This window comes from Mobula hypostoma, chromosome 30 (assembly GCF_963921235.1).
Source record: "Mobula hypostoma chromosome 30, sMobHyp1.1, whole genome shotgun sequence".
Lineage (NCBI taxonomy): Eukaryota > Metazoa > Chordata > Chondrichthyes > Myliobatiformes > Myliobatidae > Mobula > Mobula hypostoma.
In genome coordinates this window covers 21713152-21729577 of record NC_086126.1, presented here as the reverse complement: position 1 = coordinate 21729577, position 16426 = coordinate 21713152, and the positions used below count along the sequence as shown (strand labels likewise).

The 16426-nt window shown below is 51.1% G+C and overlaps 1 protein-coding gene across 1 annotated transcript; it reads left to right on the top strand.

Moving 5' to 3' along the window:
- Positions 1 to 3995: 3995 nt before the first annotated feature.
- Positions 3996 to 10860, top strand: batf2 (basic leucine zipper ATF-like transcription factor 2). Its single transcript, XM_063036155.1, has 3 exons — positions 3996 to 4247; positions 7585 to 7689; positions 9256 to 10860. The coding sequence occupies exons 1-3, from the start codon at positions 4146 to 4148 to the stop codon at positions 9469 to 9471; spliced, it is 423 nt and encodes a 140-aa protein (XP_062892225.1). The 5' UTR covers positions 3996 to 4145; the 3' UTR covers positions 9472 to 10860.
- The last annotated feature ends 5566 nt before the right edge of the window (positions 10861 to 16426 follow it).

Genomic DNA, 16426 nt, shown 5'->3' with positions numbered 1-16426 from the left:
TGCCTCTCCTCCACAACGCTGCACCCTGACACTCTCCCTTCCTCCCCCTCCATCGGACAGCAGATACCAAGGTCTGAAAGCACGTCCCACCAGGCTCCAGGACAGCGTCTACCCCGCTGATATCCGGCAAGTAAACGTTACCCTAGATGGACACCTGATCTACCTCAGTATGATCTTGCACCTGAATGTTTACCTGTCCTGCACTCCTCTCTGACTGTGACACTTTAGTCTGCATTCTGTTACTGTTTTCCCCTGTTCTACCTCAGTACACTCTGTGCAATGATCGGACTGGTTCCTTAAGCTGGAAGAGGGTGATAATGGGGACGAGCTCCCACTACCCATTAAGTGCTCCCAGCGGCGTGCGTTCCAAATAGGCTCTGACAACCCATTCCAGCTCCTGGCCTTCACATGTAGCTTAGCTACTAAGCCCGGTGGAACCGTTTCTACCAACAGAAGGGCAAAAGCGGGTTACTGTCACCTTAAAACCAGTCGATTCGGGTAGACGGGGCTCGTTAGCCATGGTTGGCAGCTCATCTAGGAGAAGGAAGTCTCTGATCTCAAACCTCCGCTGCCTTGCGGCTGTACCCATCACGGGGAAGTTTTTGGGAGTAAACCCCGTGGGAAAATCCGGAGCTGGATTCCCTAAGGCAGTCCCACATTGAGTTCAACGCTGACTGGCAACTCCAGCGACGCCGCTGGTGCCAAACTGTATCGGTCTCTGCCGTTCCTTTGGGTTCATCAGCTGCAGGGAGAGGAGGAGCTGCTGCATGGGCAACAGCTCGCTCTCCATATCACATAGATCCACAGTCAACACCAACCAACAGAGGGCCTCAGTATGTGATATTTCTATGTGATTCAGACTACCGCCCCTATCCATTCCTCTCTTCATTTAATAAGTCACCATCAAATCTCCCTCAGCCAGACAAAGCAATTCAGTCTCTGCTTACAGGTCATTCCCTCTAATCCTGGGCCCTCTCCAGGGCCTCCACATCCTTCCCGTGGAGGGACGGCCAGAACTGCACAAGGGTACCATCTTCCCCTTTCCTTTCCAGCCCCCTCTCACTACCACCACCCCGGCACACCCACCGCTCCCCGTGTAAAAAGCCTACCTCCAACACCTCCCCCTGTGTCAGTTAAACTCCAAAGACTGTTGTGCACGAAAGTCCCAGGAGATCAGCAGTCTCTGAGGTACTCAGACCACCCCATCTGGCACCAACAATCACTCCAAGGTCAAAGTCACTGAGATCACATTTCTTCCCCAGTTCTGACGTATGGTCTGAACCTCCTGACCATGTCTGCATGCTTTAATGGATTGACTTTCTCCCATTACCTTCAAATGATGCCACCGCCCCCACTCCCATATTAACCATTAAATAGCAGAGTTTAAGAGGCACATCAGGGTTCGGAGAACGGTGAGATACGGATCACACTGAGTAGCGTAGCAACCCCTCAGGGTGTCGGAGGTCACAGTTCAATCCCAGCATCCTCCCCGCGGAATATGTGGGTTTCCTTTGGGTGCTCCGGTTTCCTCCCACAGTCCAAAGGCCAGTAGGTTGATGGGTCATTGGAAATTGTCCGGTGATTAGGCTAGGGTTAAATTGGGTTTGTCGGGGGTTGCTGGGTGGCGCGACTGAATACAAAATAAAATATTGAATGGTTTAGTTTGGTGCAGACATTATTCCAAAGGAACACACACAAAAAATGCTGGTGAACACAGCAGGCCAGGCAGCATCTATAGGGAGAGGTACAGTCGACGTTTCAGGCCGAGACCCTTCATCAGGAGTGTGTTTTTATTATTCCAAAGGGTCTGTTCCTGTGCTGTACTGGGTACTCTAGTCAGTCAGCGGGTGCCGACCCAAATCCAGGGTTGGCGCCTATGCACCTCCACCTTCTTCCATCTTGCGACAGCACCGAGTACAGCCTCTCCTCCAGTTTGTTCTCGTTGGCTGCCTTGGCACCACCTGCCGCCGCCCCTGCCGAACTCGAGCCCGAGGCCGTGTCGGCCTCCAGCCGCGGCCGCCTCTTCGAGCTCGGCCCTTCCTTAGGTGGAGGCCTTGGGCAGGTCCAGGCACACGGTGCAGTGCCCAAGTTCATCATGTATCTTCTAACTAGGTGCATACCACCCTCACCATTCCCAACATCCTGTGCTCCCACCAGAGTTACAAACTCGCTCTCTGCTCTGCATTGACAAATACAGTCTCTAGAGTTTACAGAGAATAGAGTGCAAAACACCCAAAAAAAAAACACCCAGTGAGTGGCAGTTCTGTGGGTGGAAACACCTTGTTAATGAGAGAGGTTGGAGGAGAATGGCCAGACTGGTTCAAGCTGACAGTAACTCAAATAACCACACGTTACAACAGTGGTGTGCAGAAGATGGCCGTTGGCTCACAAGGAGCTCATCAGCCCTTTGCCAGGTCTTGTTTTTTCAGTCCTGCTGGGTGTCCTCACACCCTCCTCACCAGACTAAGTCCGGTGGGGGAGCCGGCCCAAGTCGCTGACCACTCGACCACGGCCCCCGGCCGAGTGCTGGGCACCCAGCCCCTGTCAAATCTCTCCAAGCGTCCGGCGCCCGACTCTAGTCAGTCCACACTTTATTCATTACCCCCTGTTCCTAATAAGGCGGCCACTGGGTTTATGTCCGTGATCTTCTGCTGCTGTAGCCCGTCCACTTCGAAGTTCGACATGTTGTGTGTTCAGAGATGCTCTTCTGCACACCACTGTTGTAACGTGTGGTTATTTGAGTTACTGTCAGCTTGAACCAGTCTGGCCATTCTCCTCCAACCTCTCTCATTAACAAGGTGTTTCCACCCACAGAACTGCCACTCACTGGGTGTTTTTTTTTTGGGTGTTTTGCACTCTATTCTCTGTAAACTCTAGAGACTGTATTTGTCAATGCAGAGCAGAGAGCGAGTTTGTAACTCTGGTGGGAGCACAGGATGTTGGGAATGGTGAGGGTGGAGCGCCGTGGGAGGGGTGAGGGACAGGTGCCAGAGAAGGAGTGTCAGGGGTGGGTACAGACACACCCAGCCCTGAGACACCAGGCAAGGTCATTTAATTCCAAACACAAAATACTCTGCAGATGCTGTGGTCAAAGCAACACTCACAACACACTGGAGGAATTTAGCAGGTCGGGCATCATCCGTGGAAACGATCAGTCAACGTTTCAAGCCAGAACCCTTCGTCATTTAATTCCAAACAATTGGTTTATTGATCATTACAGAATGTCTCTCTGGTGCTTCCCGCTCCCTCCGCTCTTCCTTCCCCTTTTTCCAACCATATATATATGTGTGTGTGTGTGTGTGCCCGAGACTTTTGCTCAGTATTGTATTACAGTACTTCTCCCATCTCTCTGTCAGAACTTCCTTTGCAAAATTGAACTTCCTTCTGCAACACAGACAAAATGCTGGAAGAACTCAGCAGGTCAGGCAGCATCTGTGGAAATGAACGTTTCGGGACGAGACCCTTCTTCAGGACTGGAAGGGTCAGGGGAAGACGCCAGAACAAAAAGGTGGGAGGAGGGGAAGCAGGACTAGCTTCTGCCCTTCTCGGGCTCTTCCTCGCCGGACTGGAACCCGCCTGTGCCCCTTCTCCTGTCGGTAGAAACGGTTCCGCAGGGCTTAGTAGCTAAGCCACATGTGAAGGTCAGGAGCTGGACTGGGTTGTCAGAGGCTATTTGAGATGCACACCATTTAATAGTTAGTGGGAGCTTGTTCCCATTACCAACACCAGCCAGAACAACCTGCAGGAACCAGTCCGGAATTCAAAGTGTTAAAACAACAATAATTTTAAAAAGAGATTTCTTGAAATGTGAAACGTTTATAAAACTTACAGGACTTTACTGGATTACACAAGACTTTTATTACTGAACAAGTTTTTGTAAATGCTACACGTGGGAGCTCGGGCTGGGGGCGGGTCATCGGGACTTTCCTGACCATGTGATTTCCTGCAACTCGTCCAATATTTTCCTCTCAATTGCCGGCCCGGGGGGAGGGGGGAAGGGCTTACAATGAAAATGAAAGTGGTGTCGGTAATAAAGGGCGGCTCGGGAAGCGGCGTGCTTCTTTGCTGCGAGGGTTCAGGGAGTGAGAGTGCGTGTGTGAGACCAGCGCCCGCTTCTCCTCGCCCTGCACCTCCTCGCTACTTTTATGAAGTTCAGCAACTTCCCTCTGCCCTGTACTATGGCTGCCACGGTTGGGGACTTCTCCCCTGAAATTGAAACGGACGATTCCAGCCAGAATTCCGAGAAGGTAAAACGACCCCCGTGGCTGTTAGTTTTCCCGCGGGGAGGGAGAGAGAGAGAAGCGGGGGGCCGCTGGACCAGGTGGAATAGCGTCCGGTGTCGTTGAAGATCCTGGTGCAGCGAGCCGATCCGTAGATCCAGTCCGGATTTTCGAGCAGACTCGGCTCGGGGGCTGGAGAGTTAGGGCAGCGCTGACTGGAGCGTTGCTGCGGGGCGGAGGGAGCGCCGCGCTGACTGGAGCGTTGCGGGGCGGAGGGAGCGCCGCGCTGACTGGAGCGTTGCTGCGGGGCGGAGGGAGCGCCGCGCTGACTGGAGCGTTGCTGCGGGGCGGAGGGAGCGCCGCGCTGACTGGAGCGTTGCTGCGGGGCGGAGGGAGCGCCGCGCTGACTGGAGCGTTGCTGCGGGGCGGAGGGAGCGCCGCGCTGACTGGAGCGTTGCTGCGGGGCGGAGGGAGCGCCGCGCTGACTGGAGCGTTGCTGCGGGGCGGAGGGAGCGCCGCGCTGACTGGAGCGTTGCTGCGGGGCGGAGGGAGCGCCGCGCTGACTGGAGCGTTGCTGCGGGGCGGAGGGAGCGCCGCGCTGACTGGAGCGTTGCTGCGGGGCGGAGGAAGCGCCGCGCTGACTGGAGCGTTGCGGGGCGGAGGGAGCGCCGCGCTGACTGGAGCGTTGCGGGGCGGAGGGAGCGCCGCGCTGACTGGCGGTTGTTGCGGAGCGGAGGGAGCGCCGCGCTGCTGGGGGCGTATGCGGGTTATGAGGAGAATGGGGTTGAGACGGATAATAAATCAACCACAATGGAGCAGACTCGATGGGCTGAATGGCCTGGTTCTATTGCTATGTCTGTCAGCAGAAGGTTGTCATGATGACGGTTGGATTACAGTGAGAAATCCACATGAAAGCTTTGGCCCTCTGTGCAAAAGATCCAACTTTATTTCTCTGTCTGCTAATTATTCTTAAATCAATACTGCCAAGCAGGGGAGAGAAATAAATGGTTTGAAATGGAGAAGGGGTGTGGAGTGGGTAATATCTGAGACCTGGGATTGTGATCCCGTCCACTGATCAAGGTCGACTATGTCCTAGCTGTCCTCACTTCAGACAGGCCAGTACACAGCCCCGGCAGTACCATACTGTATGGGGAGCAGGCTGTAGCTCAGGGAGCAAGCTCCCTCTCTCCAAGCAGCTGATGAACCCAAAGGAACAGCAGAGACACCAGCAGCGTCGCAGGAGTTGCCAGTCAGTGTTCAACTCAACTGGGACTGCCTGCCGTAGGGATTTCACCTCCAGATTTTACCCTCAGGGTTTATCCAGCTCTCCCATTACCACTCTGTTCTCTCCCACCCCGGGGACAAAAACATCCTGAGGGAACTGAGATGAGATGCTGTTGGGATAGGTGGTAGAGGTCAGTTTGATGGTGCGTTAAAGGGCAGCTGTGGGGGGTGGAGATACGTCTCTACCAAAGGAGGTGTAAGGCCCTCCTTCCCTCCACTATCCTGCAGGTCACCCTCGGGCAAGGTGTAGCACCTGCTTAGCCCCCGATCAGGGTGACGTGAAGCTGTGGGAGCAGGATATACCCAGCGAGTTAGCCTACACAGTCGTCTATAGCAACGAGTTCCACAGAGTCCCTACCCTCTGGCTAAGTAATTTCCTCCTCATCTCCATTTTAAATGGACGTCCCTCTATTCTTTGGCTGTGCCTTCTGGGCCTAGACTCCCCCACTATAAGAAACATCCTCTCCACATCCACTCTATCTGTGTCCTCTGGTCCTAGACTCCCCCAGTACAGGAAACATCCTCTCCACATCCACTCTATCTGTGTCCTCTGGTCCTAGACTCTCCCACTATAGGAAACATCCTCTCCACATCCACTCTATCTGTGCCCTCTGCTCCTGGACTCCCCCACAATAGGAAACAGCCTCTCCACGTCCACTCTATCTGTGTCCTCTGATCCTAGACTCCCCCACTATAGGAAACATCCTCTCCACATCCACTCTATCTGTGCCCTCTGGTCCTAGACTCCCCCACTATAGGAAACATCCTCTCCACATCCACTCTATCTGTGCCCTCTGGTCCTAGACTCCCCCACTATACGCTCCTCATTCATTAACCCATTCATTCTTGGGATCACTCTGGTAAGCTTACTCTAAAATCTCCCCGATGCTCGTGCATCCCATCTTGGATCAAAGCTGCTCACGGCTCCCGAGAGTGGTGTGAGCAGAGCCTCAAGGCTCCGCTGTGTTCTGTCTGCAGAGCGAGCTGTGAGCTCCCTGCTGCCTGCCACTGTGGCTCTCCGTCTCGCTCCCACTCTGACCTGTCCCTCCGTGGCCTCCTGAGCTGCTGCAATGAAGCTCGGTCAGGATCAGCCCCTCACCTGAGAGGGTACATTATCATCCACCACCCTCTGACATCCCTCCCCCTCTCCTCCAATCACCCTCACGTTACGCCTCCTGGTGTCTGTCATTTTCACATGAACCTCTAGCTGTCAATTCTGAATGTGCTTCATCAGGATAGTTGAGATGTTGCGCAGTGCTGGAATGATTTCTGGTATTACACTGTACTGCTGTCACAAAAACAAAACAAATTTGACACGTGAGTGACGATAAACCAGATTGTGATATGGGTCTCTATTGTGGACCGAGAGTGTTGAGTGGTGGTGTTCTAGAAGGGTCCATTAGACACAGGAGCACAATTAGGCCATTCAGCCCATCGAGTCTGTTCTGCCAATCCATTACAGCTCATCCCGGATCCCACTCAACCCCATACACCTGCCTTCTCACCATGTCCTTTGATCAGGGAACGACCAAATTCCGCCTTAAACATATCCACGGACTTGGCCTCCACCGCAGTCTGTGGCAGAGCATTCCACAGATTTACTACTATCTGGCTTTAAAAAAATTTCCTCCTTACCTCTGTTCTAAAAGGTCGCCCCTCAATTTTGAGGCTGTGCCCTCTAGTTCTGGATGCCCCCACCATAGCAAACATCCTCTCCACATCCACCCCATCTAGTCCTTTCAATAATCGATAGGTTTCAATGAGATTCCTCCGCATCCTTCCAAATTCCAGTGAGCGTAGGCCCGAAGCTGCCAAATGTTATATGCTAACCCCCTTCATTCCTGAAATCATGCTCACGGATCTCCTGTGAACTCTCCTGGCGACAGCTCGTCCTTTCTGAGATGTGGGCCAGTGCAGGGGAGCAGAATTAGGCCTTTTGACCCCACATAGCAGTAGAATTCGACCACACCAGACTTCCATGCCCCTGAAAGATCGAAAAGCGTTTTTAATTTGCTTGTGGGAAGTGGAGGGGCAGAAGGACCCTTAGCCCTGGCCCTAACCACCTGTCCGCTGTCTCCAGGATTATGAGGGCTACGACAAGAAGCTGAGGCGAAGAGAGAAGAACAGAATTGCTGCACAGAAAAGCCGGCAGAAGCAGACGCAACGGGCGGACATTTTACACCAGGTAAGAGCCCGTGGTCGACGCGGGAAGCTGCGGACTCTGGCCCAGGATCGGCTGGGGGAGCTCGGCAGCTGGAGTTCCTCCAGGCGCTCCACAGCAAGTGGGCCGCTGGTGTGAGCGGAGTGGGAGAGGACCGAGACGTCAACTCTCTATCTCCCCTCCACGGATGCTGCCTGACCCGCTGAGCGTTTTGTGTGTGTGTCACCCCTCACAGGAGAGTCTGTTGGCAGCGGGTGACGGGGGCCTTGCGTCTGCCTCAGCTTTACCCTGCTGGGGAGGCCATTCGCACCATCGGGTTCATGCTGGCTCACTGGCAGGTGTTTTATCAATCAGGCCACTGCAGTGATGCGTTTGAGCAGTTGGGGGCCCTGCTAGCAGCAGAATTAAGCTCCCCGTCTCCTTCTGTGCGCCTCAGATCCATTGTTAATGACGTGTCATGAAATTTGTTGCTTTCTGACTGCAGTACAGTTCAAAACATTAAATATAGTAAATTATTATAATACATTTAATTAAGTTGTACAAAAATAGCAAAAATTGTGAGGTAGGATTCTTGGATATATTGTCCGTGCAGAAATCTGATGGCCAAGGGGGAACAAACTATTCCTGAAATGTTGTGTGTGTGCCATCAGTCTCCTGTACCTCCTCCCTGATGGTAGCAATGAGAAGAGGGCAGGTCCTGGGTGACGGGGGTCCTTCATGATGGAAGCTGCCTTTTTGAGGCAATGCTCCTTGAAGGTGTCCTGGATGCTGGTGGAGGAGAGGGGGGCTGGTGCCCATGTTGGGGATGATTGAGTTTACAACTCCTGCAGCTTTTTCCAGTCCTGTGCAGTAGCCCCTCCATTCCAGACAGTGATGCAGCCAGTAAGAATTCTGTCTCTCTCTCTGTCTCTAACCATTCTCTGTAAACTCTACAGACTTTTTCTGTGTGTGCGTCCGTGCATGTGCGCGATGATGAATTTTTCAAGCTTTTACAAGGCGCAGAGCGAGAGAGAGACTGTGTGGCGCGCCACGCACAGACATTTTTGCAGTATTTTTCCCTTTATTTTACGAGGTCGAGTTGCGATCTCGACACTCAACCTGGCACGGATGAAAAGCGTACTCGGGAGCGGACCTGACTGGATTCGAACCCGGGAACCTCCGTTCCAGAGTCTGGCGCTGATGTCATTGCGCCAGCAGCCGGCCCTCTAGAGACTGTTCTGAGTGGAAATCCCAGGAGATTAACAGTTTCTGAGATACTCAAACCACCCCATCTGGCACCAACAATCATTCCACGGTCAAAGTCACTTAGATCACATTTCTTCCCCATTCTGATGTTTGGTCTGAACAACAACTGAACCTCTTGACCATGTCTGCGTGCTCTTATGCATTGAGTTGCTGCCACGTGATTGGCTGATGAGACATTTGCATTGATGATCAGGTTAACTGACAAAGTGCCTTCTGAGTATTGAGATAGGTGTTGTTTTGCGGCATCAGTGCACTGTAATAGACGGACTGATTGCCTGTACGGTACCTAGAGGCGCTGGGTGATGTGTATGTCGTGGTGCTGACGGTCTGTCTCTTCCTTTGCAGGAGTATGAGCAACTGGAAAGGGAGAACGCCTTGCTGAGGAAAGAAATCCAGACCTTGCGAGACGAACTGAAGCAGTGGACGCAGGTGGTTCAGCAGCACGAGCCGCACTGCGCCGTGCTGCCCGCCACCGGCTCCGCCCTGGCCGGCAAGTCGCAGGTGGACTTCACGGACTTCCTCCCCAACAACTGGCGGGACACGGAGCTGCTGAAATTCTAGGCCGCCAGACACCGAGGGGGACCACCGCGAACTCCCGACGGGGAGTATTCCGACCGTGGGCCCACTGCCATTCGACCTGGGCCATGCACCTTCCTCGGGCCTCTCGTTTGCGTTCTTACTTTAAGTTTAAGAACGCTGAAGCTGAGATGCCCAAGGCTGCAGGATGACGGGAGTCGGGTCTCAGAATGCTTGGAGGCATTTTGCGGTCGATGACCCACAGCGAGGGATGGAGGCTGCTCGGAGACCTCAAGTGCTGTCAACCCAGCCCCGATGCTTGTCTGTGACATCTCTAAGGCTCTTCGGTGGTATTCTGTGGCAGGAGGAGACGACAGTGTGGAATATGTGCCTGTGAAACAGAGGGAAAGTGTGTGTACGCGGTTGTGCGTGTGTGTGTACGCGGTTGTGTGTGTGTGTGTGTGTGTGTGTGTGCATGCGCGCACACTATAGCATGCAGAATTTGTCACTGATAGTGAGCAAAAAGTGACCAATACCATCACTTGATATTTACCTGTACCATTGGCTGTCCAGTCCTCGCCCACCCCGAGGGAGTTGAACCTTGCCCATGTTCAATATACCCTGCATCTTCTTTTTCCAGACAGCCGCTTTCTGGTGCCTGTATCATTGATGGCTGGGTGACTCCATCTGGCAATACGCCCTACATAAATAGTGGCCGTGCACTAAGGGAGCACTAAGGGCTGGTTAGTGCGACAGGGACATCGGAGTTCAGATCCAGTTCTGGTGCCGTCTGTAAGGATGTTAGAGGCAAGTTGATTACACAGAGTGGTGGGTGTGTGGAACGTCCTGCCAGGGGTGGTGTAGAGACAGATACATTAGGGACATTTAAGGTGATCGGGGGTAAGTGGTGGGTGTGTGGAACGTCCTGCCAGGGGTGGTGTAGGGACAGATACATTAGGGACATTTAAGGTGATGGGAGGTAAGAGGTGGGTGTGTGGGACGTCCTGCCAGGGGTGGTGTAGAGACAGATACATTCGGGACATTTAAGGTGATCGGGGGTAAGTGGTGGGTGTGTGGGACGTCCTGCCAGGGGTGGTGTCGAGACAGATACATTAGGGACATTTAAAGTGATCGGAGGTAAGTGGTGGGTGTGAACGTCCTGCCAGGGGTGGTGTAGAGACAGGTACATTAGGGACATTTAAGGTGATGGGAGGTAAGTGGTGGGTGTGTGGGACGTCCTGCCAGGGGTGGTGTAGAGACAGATACATTAGGGACATTTAAAGTGATCGGAGGTAAGTGGTGGGTGTGTGGAACGTCCTGCCAGGGGTGGTGTAGAGACAGATACATTCGGGACATTTAAGGTGATCGGGGGTAAGTGGTGGGTGCGTGGGATGTCCTGCCGGGGTGGTGTAGAGACAGATACATTAGGGACATTTAAGGTGATGGGAGGTAAGTGGTGGGTGTGTGGGACGTCCTGCCAGGGGTGGTGTAGAGACAGATACATTAGGGACATTTAAGGTGATCGGGGGTAAGTGGTGGGTGTGTGGGACGTCCTGCCAGGGGTGGTGTAGAGACAGATACATTAGGGACATTAAAGGTGATGGGGGGTAAGTGGTGGGTGTGTGGGACGTCCTGCCAGGGGTGGTGTAGAGACAGATACATTAGGGACATTTAAGGTGATCGGGGGTAAGTGGTGGGTGTGTGGGACGTCCTGCCAGGGGTGGTGTAGAGACAGATACATCAGGGACGTTTAGGCTCTTGGATAAGTTCAAAGTACGTGTATGTCACCACGTACAACCCTGAGATTCATTTTCTTGCAGACATGCTCAGCAAATCCAAGAAACACAATGGAATTGATGAAAGACAAACAACCAGAGTGCAAATCATAACACTGCAAATACAAAAGAAAAAAATAATAAATAAATAAGCAATAAAGATTGAGAACTTGAAAGAAAGAGGCCTTGAAGGTGAGTCCATAGGTTGTGGGAATAGTTTAGTGAAGGAGCAAGTGAAGTTATCCTCACTGGTTCAGGAACCTGATGGTTGAGGGTAATAACTGTTCCTGAACCTGGTGGTGTGGGTCCTGAGGCTCCTGTACCTCCTTCCCGATGGAATCAGTCCAGAGTTGAGTTTATCCCCTCTGGTTCAGGAGCCTCATGGTTGAGGGTAATAACTGTTCCTGAATCTGGTGTTGGGGGTCCCTGATGATGGATGCTGCTTTCCTGTGACAGCACTCTTATCTAGATGTGCTCAATGGTGGGGAGGACTTTACCCAACAATGGACTGGGCCGTATCCGCTACTTTTTGCAGTACCTTCCACTCAAGAGCATTGGTGTTCCCATCCCAGGCTGCGATGCAGCCGGCCATGGATGATTAAAAAAAAAAATAGGAGGCCTATGTAGGAGGGAGGGATCGAATGATCTTGCAGTAGGCGTAACAGTGTGGGCTGAAGGGCCTGTATAGTGTTAATGTGTTCTTGGATTGTTATAACATCTGTTGAGATTTGGATGAAAACTCAGTGACGAATTTGCAGAGCTGTTGGAAAAGAGCATTTTTTTTTGAGAAGGACCAGCAGGCACCTGAGTGGTTGGATGGTGCCCTGTAAACTGTGCGATTCCTTAGTGCTGAAAGGCATGTGAGAGAGTGAGTGTGTTGATTTCTGAAGTTTTGTTCTTGCCGCTGAGATGTAGCAGGTGGTAGAGAGGAAAAGGCAGGAATTGATCCAGAGGAGGAACCGATGGATCTTGCAGCATTAACAGAACTAATTTTCACAAAGACGTTATACACTAAAGAGCAGTAGGCTCTCCCCTATCCTCTGCCCCAATCTCTGTCTATCATAAAGTACTGTGCAAAAGTCTTGGGCACTTTCAAAAATAAATTCTGTAAAGCAAAGATGCATTCAAAAATCATCTTAATGTGACATGGGCGATCGTGGTCTTTCCGTGACCGTGATTGTTCTTGGCAAATTTTTCTACACTAGTGGTTTGCCATTGTCTCCTTCTGGGCAGTGTCTTTACAAGTTCCCAGCCATTATCAATACTCGTCAGAGATTGTCTGCCTGGCGTCAGTGGTCACATAACCAGGACTTGTGATCTGCACCGGCTGCTCATACGACCATCCACTACCTCATCCCATGGCTTCACGTCACCCAGATCGGGGGCTAAGCAGGTACTATACCTTGCCCAAGGGTGACCCGCAGGCTAGCGGAGGGAAGGAGCACCTTACACCTCCTTTGGTAGGCATGTATCCCCACCCTGTCACCCAAGGTAATGAAATTAAGTTTTTAAATATCAAATTACCATAAAGTAAACAGTAAATAAAAACCTAAATCAAAATATTTGTGTGACCACCCTTTGCCTTTTCAAACTGCATCAGTTCTCTGACGTACGCCGTCGTGCAGTTTATAAGAAAGTCAGCTGGTCCGTTGTTCCAAGCATCTGGGACTTACCACGGTTCTTCTGCAGACTTTGGCTGTCTCGCTTACTTCTGTCTCCAGGTGATTCCAGAGATGATGTGAGATCAGGGCTCTGTGGAGGCTAAACCATATTTATTTTTTTAAAAATTGAGGGGGCCTCAGACCTTTGCACTGTACTGTAGACCTGCATTTATAAGGTTAATGTATCAAATGTAAAATACATTTTTGTTATGGATTTATTGTTTATATTAAAATTTAAAAATTTAGTCTGTGTTAATTCTGTGCCTGTGGTGGGTGGCGGGGTGAAGAAATCCACTGGGTACATCTGTACATCTGCAAATCTCTAATCAGCCAATCACGTGGCAGCAACTCAATGCATAAAAGCATGCAGACCGTCAAGAGGTTCAGTTGCTCAGCCCAGACATCAGAATGGGGGAGGAAATATCTAACTGACTGTTGGTGCCAGACGGGGTGGTTTGAGTATCTCAGAAACTGCTGATTTGGGATTTTCACACACAACAGTCTCTAGAGTTTACAGAAAATAGTGCAAAAAAAAATCCAGTGAGTGGCAGTTCTGTGGGTGAAAATGCCTTGTTAATGAGAGAGGTCAGAGGAGAATGGCCAGACTGGTTCAAGGTGACAGTAACTCAAATAACCACACGTTACAACAGTGGTGTGCAGAAGAGCGTCTCTGAACACACAACACGTTGAACCCTGAAGCGGGTGGGCTACAGCAGCAGAAGGCCACACTGGGTCCACTTCTGTAACCAATAAAGTGGCTGTTTGGCCTCTGGATCTTCCCCTTCCCCCACTCCATTGAGAAGATGTCCAGGCTCAGAGCTAATAGGATCAGTATCCCACCCAGCCCACTACATTCCCTGTCTCTCTCCCAACTTAAAGGCCTCCACACTGTGGGGCTTTGGCCACTTTGCCATTCGCTGTGCTCCTGTCCACACAGTTGCAAGCTACCTGGTGGACAAGTAGGGTGATGAATTCGTGAAATTCGCCACCACAGACGGCTGTGGGGGGTAAGTCCAGGTTCAAGTTGAGTTGTCCTTCAACCATACGTGAATACAGACAAATGAAACAGTGTTACTCTGGGGCCAAGGTGCACAACACAGAACCAACAGTCACACACACCACATATGAGACAGCAAACATATCTAAGATATCAGTAAATGCAATCGCACAAAAGTAATATAGTCCAAGTCCCTGGGTCCATGAATCTTGCAGCAGTCTGCAGTTGAACACAATTCATCTTGTCTTCTGCTGAGCGAACACTGGGGGGGGGGGGAGGTGGGAGGGGCAGTACTGACTCCAGCCCGGACTGTCTCCTGTAGAGCGCACCAATCAACCCCCAATACCTCTTCCCTGGGCAGCTGTCAACAGGTGACACGGCAGCTTGGGGCCCAGTCCTTGCTACGACCGAGGCCACATAGCTCCCCTGCCAATAAATCAGCGAGTCGGACTTTCAGCATTCCACGTTAACAATGTCCAACAGACAATCACTCACTGTTAGACTGCACACTGCCTTTGCGTACCGACGCCCCTCTGACATTGTCATTATGTCCATGGGTATATTTAAAATGGAGGTTGATTGGTTCTTGGATCATAGAACAGTACAGCACAGGAACGAGCCCTTTGGCCTGCAGTGTTATGTCTACCCAGCTCAAAAGCCGATCAAAAACACCCAAAAGCTAATCTCTCCCTCCTACACCATGTCCATGTCCCTCCATTTTCCTTATGAGCCTATCCAAACATCTCTTAAAAGCCTCGAGTGTACCATACCGGGCAGTGCATCCCAGGCATCCACCCCTCACATCGCCTTTCAAATTACCCTCCCTCACCTTCATTGCATGACATTAGTCATTTCAACCCTGAGAAACAGATACTCTCTGTCTACACCTCTCGTAATCTTGTAAACCTCTATCAGATCTCCCCTTAGCCTCCAACACTCCAGAGAAAACAACCCAAGTTTATCCAGCCTCCCGTGACGGTGCACACCCTCGAAACCAGGCAACACCCTGGTAAACCTCTTCTACACCTCTCCAAAGCCTCAACTTCCTCCCTATAGTGAGACGACCAAACCAGATGTGGCCTAACCAGAGTTTTATAAAGCTATAACGTGTATTACTAAGGGTTATGGGGAGAAGGCAGGAGAATGGGGTTGAGAGGGATAATAAATCGGCCATGATGGATTGGCAGAGCAGACTCGATGGGCCGAATGGACTAATTCTGCTCCTTTGTCTTGTTGTCTAAGTATAATGTCTAAGGCTTCACTTATGCGGCTGCATTTGAAATATTGATTACCCCGCTATAGGAAAGATGCCATTAGGTTGGAAAGACTGCAGAGAAGATTTTGGAGGACTTAGCCAGGATTATAGAAGGAGGTTGAGAAGGTTGGACTTCATTCTCTGGCGTGTAGGAGACTGAGAACCAGAATGTGGTTTATGGTCACTGACACATGCCATGAGCTTTGTTGTTACGCCGTGCAGGGTGGGTTCGACTGCTATTCTTTGAAGTTTATAGAAGTGAGGGGTAATGTTAGCAAAGCATCTCAGACCCTGAGGGGGACAATGTGGAGATGTTGCCACCCGTGGGAGAGTCTCAGACGAGAGGATGTCATCAGAGGATTAGGGGACAGTCACTTCAAGTTGAGGTGTGGAGGTGTGATCCTTGAACTTCCCTGTCCCAGAGGTTCATGACTGTAGGTAATTAGAATCAGAATCAGGTTCATTTTCACTGACATGAAATATGTTGCTTTGTGGCAGCAGTGCCAAAAAACACTGGAGGAACTCAGCAGGCCAGGCAGCATCTATGGAAATTGGTGCAGTTAGCATTTCGGGCTGAGACCCTTCATCAGGAAGGGGAAGAAGCTGTTCCTGAATCGTTGGGTGTGTGCCTTCAGACTGCGGAGAGAAGGTGGTCGATATTTGGAATGAGGCATGAGAGGAAGCAGCTGAGGCAAGTATTGACAACATTGAAAAGGCACTCGGACAGGAGAAGGTTATGGACCAAGCGCAGGCAAATGGGACTCGATAGATACTGAATCTTGGTCAGCACGGACAAGTTAGTCTGAGGAGTCTGCTTCTGTGCTGCGAGACCCCATGAATCAAAATTCTCCTGCCTGGATTCCCCATCCCTAATCAAACCCTCCTATCATTCTCCTGGCAGCAGTTCATCTGAAGGGTATGGCTGGCTCCTGGGACAATGTATCCCAGCAATGCTTCCATAGTATTGGAATCTTGGACTCCGGCTCACTGACTCCCTTGAGCAATGGACTCTTACTGCAGAGGTGGACACTTGGGTTCCAGCATCAGCTGCCACACACTAACTGCATATTTAATTCTTTAAAATTAAAGCTATGTAGTTGGTCTCACCCACTGTTCTAAGCTGAGCAGGTGCACAGCCGCACGGTAACTGAAATGCTCCCGCGCACATAGCCTTTGTTGCTGTGCAGGTGGAATTTTCTTTTATATAGCATTAATATCATTTTGAAATCTATGTTAATACAATTGTGAAATACACCTGTAATTAATTTTGTGTTAATGAATATAATCTGTAAATTTGCTGAATGATAAAAGT